The sequence below is a fragment of the Lactuca saligna genome, chromosome 3, assembly GCF_052625555.1.
Source record: "Lactuca saligna cultivar CGN05327 chromosome 3, ASM5262555v1, whole genome shotgun sequence".
Taxonomy (NCBI): Eukaryota; Viridiplantae; Streptophyta; class Magnoliopsida; order Asterales; family Asteraceae; genus Lactuca; species Lactuca saligna.
Window position 1 is genome coordinate 40464313 of NC_136419.1, and position 7369 is coordinate 40471681.

At 31.8% G+C, this 7369-nt stretch overlaps 1 protein-coding gene across 1 annotated transcript; it reads right to left on the reverse strand.

Moving 5' to 3' along the window:
• Positions 1-3730: 3730 nt before the first annotated feature.
• On the reverse strand, positions 3731-5337 carry LOC145035822 (polyprenal reductase 2-like). Its single transcript, XM_078984331.1, has 6 exons — positions 5077-5337; positions 4730-4980; positions 4425-4635; positions 4251-4349; positions 4090-4161; positions 3731-4007 (listed from the first exon to the last, which is right to left on the reverse strand). Exons 1-6 carry the CDS (start codon positions 5236-5238, stop codon positions 3903-3905), a joined length of 900 nt encoding a protein of 299 aa, XP_078840457.1. The 5' UTR covers positions 5239-5337; the 3' UTR covers positions 3731-3902.
• Positions 5338-7369: the final 2032 nt, after the last annotated feature.

Here is a 7369-nt window from a genome sequence, read left to right on the forward strand (position 1 = left end):
CCAATCCCTTGTAGATTTTATTAAAGAGTAAATTACAGATTTTCTCCATGCGGTTTTCCAATGTGTAGTTTTAGTCCTAACTTATTTTTTTGACATGACTAGTCTTTATGTTTCCAAATCTTGTAGTGGGGTCATGAGACTAACTTCGCTATATATTACATGTTAAGTCAGAAATAAAAGACTATTATACCCGTCATTTGATCATTTTTCTAAATTATAAGGATCACTTTTGTAAATGGTCACAATCAACCCGCCACTATTCCCACCACCAATAACCAATGGCCACCAGCACCACCATCAATCACCACCATCACCACCGTCGTCGATCACAATCAACACCACAACCAATTACATCGGTTCCCTAGAACAACTCCTACCCCATTGCAGCCCCTTCCACTTAATTTTTTCCTTCATACTCATTGCAACCCCTTCCCTTTCTTCACTCACTTCCATAGCAACCATCACTCGCCATCGTCTTCGTCGACACCCTCCTGCTGACTTGATATTCTTCGTCAAAAATCTCCCATGAGTTTTCAAAAATGGTATTTCTCATGAAATCAGATTTGAACCTAGACCAAGAACACCAAACAGGTTGGAATTTGTTTTCGTATTCTGTTCTCTCTCACTCAAATTCCCGAATTGTTAATCAAACCCCATTTCACATATAAGGAAAAACTTAAGTTCAGACTTTGCTGGCGTAATGGATTATACGTTGGTCGAATAGGGAGATTCTAACAATGATGGTACAAATAACGACTATAACTCATGTGAGTGTATCAAGCGGTTTCCCTTCTGAATTATTCACCAAATCTGCAAACATCCATCTGAAATTGTCTAAAATCCAGCACATGAATCCACTCTTGGTTTTCTACCTTAATTAATTGATCAAGAAATAGGAGGTCGGTGAATGGAGATTATAAGGTTTCTCTTTTAAATGTAATGGTAGATCCGTAGAAGAGTATTTCAAGGTCGGAGAAGGAACCGGCGGCAATAATGACAAGTTGTGACCAGAGCGACGTCGTGTTGGACAGATCTGGAAGGCAGGGTAGACCATAGCGCTAAAAAAGATGTAGAGGTGATCGGAGGAGTAGAGCGGCGGTAGGAGAGACAGAGTCGCCGCAAGGAGCTGGAGGGTGGAGTTGTAGAGCATCGACGGAAAAGGGTGATACTCGACGGTGATGGTGACTCTTTTAGGCTTTTAATTAATTTTCCACTTTTTATAGAAACAGTCCATTAATTTAAAACAACTTCTAAAATAACATAAAAATTAAAAGGAGGGATATAATACTCTTATACCCATTCTGCAGGCCTTTAACTGAGCATTATAGAAGCTAACGCTAACTGGGTTTTGGAAACCACAGTGACCAATCATACCAAAAAAATAAAAAAATTGGACTAAAAATGCAAATTGGGACAAACCGTAAGGAACAAATTTGTAATTTACTCGTATAGTAATCATAACGAATGCAACTTACTCCCTGTACTTCCACCCTCTTCCTGCATCACTTTTATGACCTTAGTAATGTCACATCCTCTTGACCTTCTTCACCTCTTCTGCATCATTTAATGCCCTTACGATTTCACACCTTCTTTCTGTAATTTTAATTGATTTTTAAAGGCCAAATTGATTTTCAATGTCGGTCACACCTTCTCTTTCATTTAATAACCCTTATAGTAACATTGTTAATCTTACTATTCATGAGCATTAACCCATTAATATTCATCGCTGCTATCAAGCAGTGTATATAAGTATTATTCAAGATATATATCATCGTTGCAGAAATCGGGATTAATCGGCGATTAATTGTGGATTAATCGCTTGGCGTTCTCCAACCGTCGAGGATTAGGGTATTAATCGAAAATTTAGGATTAATCGGGTCTGGCGGGATTAATCAGTCAACAAAAGTCGAAAAAATCGAAAAAAGTCAAAAAGTAAAAAAAAAAAAAAAAAAAAAAAAGTCAAAAAAAGGTCAAAAAAAAAAAAAAAAAATTCAAAAAACCAACTTTCCTTTTTTACTCCAAAATTCTCAAATTTCAAATTTTCAAATATTATACCAAAATATTCATATTTTCGTATTTCCAAATTTCCAAATTACAATTTTTCTTATTTTCTAATTTTGAAGTACTTGTTTTTTTAAAGATATAATAATATTTAATCAATTTTAATATTTTATTAATAATCTATGGTTCCCGATTAATCTTCGATTAATCCCTTAACACCAGTTAACCGTCGAGCTACCGTCAAACGATTTTTACAACCTTGATATATATATATATATATATATATATATATATATATATATATATATATATATATATATATATATATATATATATATATATAGAATCAAGATCAAATAAGAATGAATTTTTTGGTAGGAAGGTAAGAAGTTTTTTTTCTACATATTTTTTTCGCGAACAAACAAAATGAATCATTAGATGATTCATTTGTAAGATAATTCACAAGAAAAAATTCTCAAAAAAACATCTCGATGATTCATTTATACAATGATTTTGTTGTTATTCACTAAAATTATCATAAAAATGAATTTTTTCTTAATTTACTTAAAAATAAATCATAAAGATGTTTTTTTGGGAATTTTTTCTTATGAATCATCTTACAAATGAATCATCTAGTGATTCATTTATTTTGTTCGTCAAAAAAATATGTAGAAAAAAAACTTCTTACCTTCCTACTAAAAAAAATTTCTTACCGGATCTATATCCTATATATATATATATATATATATATATATATATATATATATATATATATATATATATATATATATATATATATATATATATATATAAGTTCAGGTTCATTTGAGATCATTCTAATTTATTTTATGAGACTGTGAGACCAAATCTAAATATAATTTTAAAATGCAAAATAAATTGAAAAATCAAAAATTCTTTTTTTAAATATTATTTCAGAACTTGAATTAACTAAAATAAATAAAAAAATCCCTTTTTTTTTTTGAAAAATAAGTGAAATATTCTAATAGAATATTACACTAACATATTCTAAAACATAATTTTAAAATGCAAAATAAATGGAAAAATCTAAAAATTCTTTTTTTAAAATATTATTTTAGAAACTTGAATTAAATTAAAAAAATTTAAAAAAAATCCATTTTTTTTAAAAATACGTGAAATATTCTAATATAATATTACACTAACATATTCTAAAAATCAGTTTTAAAATCCAAAATAAATGGAAAAATCTAAATTTTTTTTTTAAATATTATTTTCGAAACTTGAATTAACTAAAAAAAATAAAATAAAAAATAAAATAAAAAAAATTCTATTTTTTTTTAAAATACGTGAAATATTCTAATAAAATATTACACTGTACATATTTAAAAAATAATTTTAAAATGCAAAATAAATGGAAAATCCAAAAATTATCTTTTAAATGTTATTTTCGGAATTTGAATTAACTAAAAAAGATAAAAAAAAAAGTAAAAAAATGCATCTCACGGTTTCAAAAAATTAAGTCGTCTCAAATGAGCCTAACCTTTAATATATATATATATATATATATATATATATATATATATATATATATATATATATATATATATATATATATATATATATATATATATATATATATATATATATATATATAGAGAGAGAGAGAGAGAGAGAAAGAGAGAGAGAGATATGACAATATTCTAGTTTTTGATGAGCAAAAGGTAAGGAAAAGCTGATGTTGCACTAGATATAACATCCGAAAAAAGAATTAGTAATAAATATAACTTTATAAAACATAATATATATGTTTATAGGTGGATTATGCTCTAATTAAGCGAATATATAAGGGACACTAATATGTTCTCGATGGTCCGAGGAAACCAGATACACAACTACACAAGCATCTAGAAAGCGCAAGTTAACTAATAAACAAAGGGGAAAATAATACATCGATTACGAGGGTAATCGTCAAATTTTTGGTGATACCATTTTTGTGTTTCCATTGCTGCAAGAACAAGATTTGCTACCTGCAACATAACAGATTGATCGGGTGAAATATTTGAATTTATATACTTGAATTCGGGTGCGAGGGGAATGTAAAAGATATACCACAAATGCAAAAAGCAACCATAAAGAGAGATCTGAACCCCCACTAGCCACCACAAGACCACCATAGATCACCTTCATCATTAACATCAATGGCTTGTAATTTGACCCTCCTTTACTTTGAAAAACGGTGGTTATAGAACATGTATACGTGAGATACTTACAATTTCAGCCGTGTAGTGCGGAGACGAGACGTATTCAAACCAATCGCCATACGGAATAACATACTCCTCCAGCTTTTTGGTTTTGTCTCGCAAGGAACCCTAATTATCACAATGTTAAAACAACAAGAACAAAGTATCCACCTTTTCTTCAAATTAATATAGGAAATAACGTACAAGGATTTGATGACAGCGAAGCTGATGTACCCAACCCCATAAGAAAATAGCAGCACCTATCCACGCATACCATGGAAGCCTCAAGAAAACAGTCACAAACATCCATATATTATCAAATTTAGGGCTTGACATGCCAACTCTTCCACTGACAAAGTCAAAGACTTGAGGTGCAAAATTACAGCATAGGGATAGTGGAGCTAGTACATAGTATCTGGTTTATAAAAAAGTTCACTTGAATATATCAGCAAAAGAATCTTGAGAATCGGGAATAACATACCTAGCTGTTGCAGATATGTGAGACTTACAATATGCCTAGAAGATAACCTAAGATGTGCATTCGAGCTGATGGACTGTAGTTAAAAACATAGATTGACTCATAGAAGCGTCGCATAACATGAACTTCCATTAGCAGAAGGAGAAATACAGCTTGAGATAGCCAAACATTGTATACATGCTTTCTCATTGCATAAGACCACAAAGAAACAAGCAAGATTGTCGTCCATAAAACCCCCACCACATAAAAGTGAAGGAAGAATCTCTGAGGCACAGTTAATTTCTGAAATGCATAAAAAAAAGAAAATCATAATTAGGATGAAAAAATATTTTATTACTATGAATAGAATTGCTGTATGTGACTATTATATTCACTTACAGATTTGGATTGCAAAATCTTGCCTCTTTTGATAATCCCCAACAGAGCTGTGCGAAACCAACCAATCCCGGGCAATGGAAAACAGGCTACAGCAATTGACAAAGTAGCAAGGATCCATGCTGCTCGTATGAATGATACGATCCCCAGCCCCACTTCTTCCATTCTTTAATTACACGAAAATGGGGAAAAAAAGAATCCTCAATTGGCGTGCACAAGCACAAAGATAATATGCAATCCGTTGTAGATTAAGACACTCCATTTTAAATAAAAAGTCTCGTTTAACCAAGGTTTTAAAAAGTTCAAAATGATCCGTCATGATACGCCATAGCTCCAAAGTTTGTACGTACCACCAAATTACCAAAATATCGCATTAACTCATATATGTGTATAAAAATGAATAATAGTTGAAAATACATATTAATTTTTTTATTTATATCCAAAATTTCCACCTTAAGTCACACCTTACAAACGATGTGTCTCATCAAGGCTCGGAAAAGCTTGAAACTTGACATTACCACCAAGTTACGTCTTACATTATTTAGAACCTTACGTTTAACACTATAAGTTTCTAGCGTTTAGTTTAAACAAAGTGTTCCAAATCCAAAAGATACCTCATGTATCGTTTAATAAAATTTTATCAGCTACCAGCTACTAACTACCCGCTAACTACTATCAGATACCCGCTAGTTTTGCTGAACACACCCAAAAATGAGTTTCTAGTTCCTTTAAAAACATAACTAATAGAGTAAACTGCAAATTTGATCCTGTTTGTCAAATTTTCGGGTTCAAGCTGCTAAAATACAAATTTTGCTCAAAATAATCTTACTGACATGTTTCATGGCAGTTTTGATCCATGCATTTAACTACGGTTTAAATTCAACCATATATTAGGTGCAACACGTGCCCTTCACATTAGGACACTTTAGTCTTTTCACCTAGAAACCATCTATCTTATGTTTCGGATACAATATTATAAGCTTATTTACAACAACATACTTGCATAAGTTAAATACATCATCATCATTCACTAGTGTTCTTAACCCAAAATCCAAATAAGTTATTGTATCGTATAATGATAGCAGATGACTAGGAGTACCTAGTAATTAATGTAACACCAGCAAATCCAGGATAGACAAATAAGTTATTATAAGCTATAATAATAAACATTTAAAAAGGGGATTATTTAGGATAAATAATCTTTACCAAGTTATAGTATATACGACAATGATTCTGTACATATAAAGAACGTTGAAATCCGACTTAAAATGAAGAAGTTATACTTCTTCCAAGTTACGCGATTAAACCGACACAAAATATATAGAATGTCCAAATCTGACTTCTTCAGAGTAAGTTGTGATTTTTCGAAGTTTCAGCACAACAATATACAGCTTATAAACCGAAGTAGACATTTGTCGATTGTTAGAAAAACAATCTAAACAAGGGTTAAAGATCTCATCCATATGATTCTGTCGATAAAAAGAAAGTCGAGAACGGATATCGTATGAGAAAGTTATCAGTTTTTAACGGACATTAATAGTCTAAGACTATTAAAAATATAACTTTAAAATAAAGTTAAAGTTAGCCAACAGATTCTAAATGAAAGTTGTAGATTTCGTCGAGAGCTTTCTGGGGATATAAAGAATGTCGAAAACAGAGCTCGTATGAAGATGTTACGACATTTTTGAAATATGGAAATTCGCATGAGAGCCATGAGGGCGGTGCGCACAATGATGTGGCACGTTCTGGAGGCAACATGTGGCATGGAAGGCCACCCAATCTTTGAAGAGGTAACGTGACGTGGCACCACGAGATTTGGATACGTAACACCACGAATATATGAGGCGTGGCAACTTCTAGAAGAGGCGTACCCAGACTAACAAGGTGTTGACATGTGGCAGAAGGCCAAAGGAGCCAGCATCACCCTAGTGCGCGGTGCGCATGCCTAGAATGTGCGGTGCAATGTTTTTCTTGCCTATAAATCGTCGGCTTCGTATATGCTTTCACCCCTACACACATTCTCTCTTGAGTATTCTTTACTTTTAGGCTAATTTTCTTGAGTTTCTGGCTTGTGGCGAAGCCCTACGACACCCGTGAATACTTAGCTAGTTGTAACTTTCGAATAGAAGTCCCTAAATCAGAATTCTACCCACTTAAATCTCCAGTTTACATCAAGAACCCCTGTAAGTTAAGCTACACTCTTCTACTTTCAGTCTAACTTATATTTATTACCATTAGTTGTTATTATAAACCTATAAATAAGATTTATCAGTAATTCCATGTTGTTATAATGATT

Coding starts and splice junctions, on each gene's coding strand:
- LOC145035822 (XM_078984331.1), bottom strand. CDS start 5,238: ATGGAAGAAGTGGGGCTGGGGATCGTATCATTCATACGAGCAGCATGG. Junction 4,981..5,076: donor AGATTTTGCAATCCAAATCT/GTAAGTGAATAT, acceptor TATGCATTTCAG/AAATTAACTGTGCCTCAGAG. Junction 4,350..4,424: donor TTCGCTGTCATCAAATCCTT/GTACGTTATTTC, acceptor TGTGATAATTAG/GGTTCCTTGCGAGACAAAAC.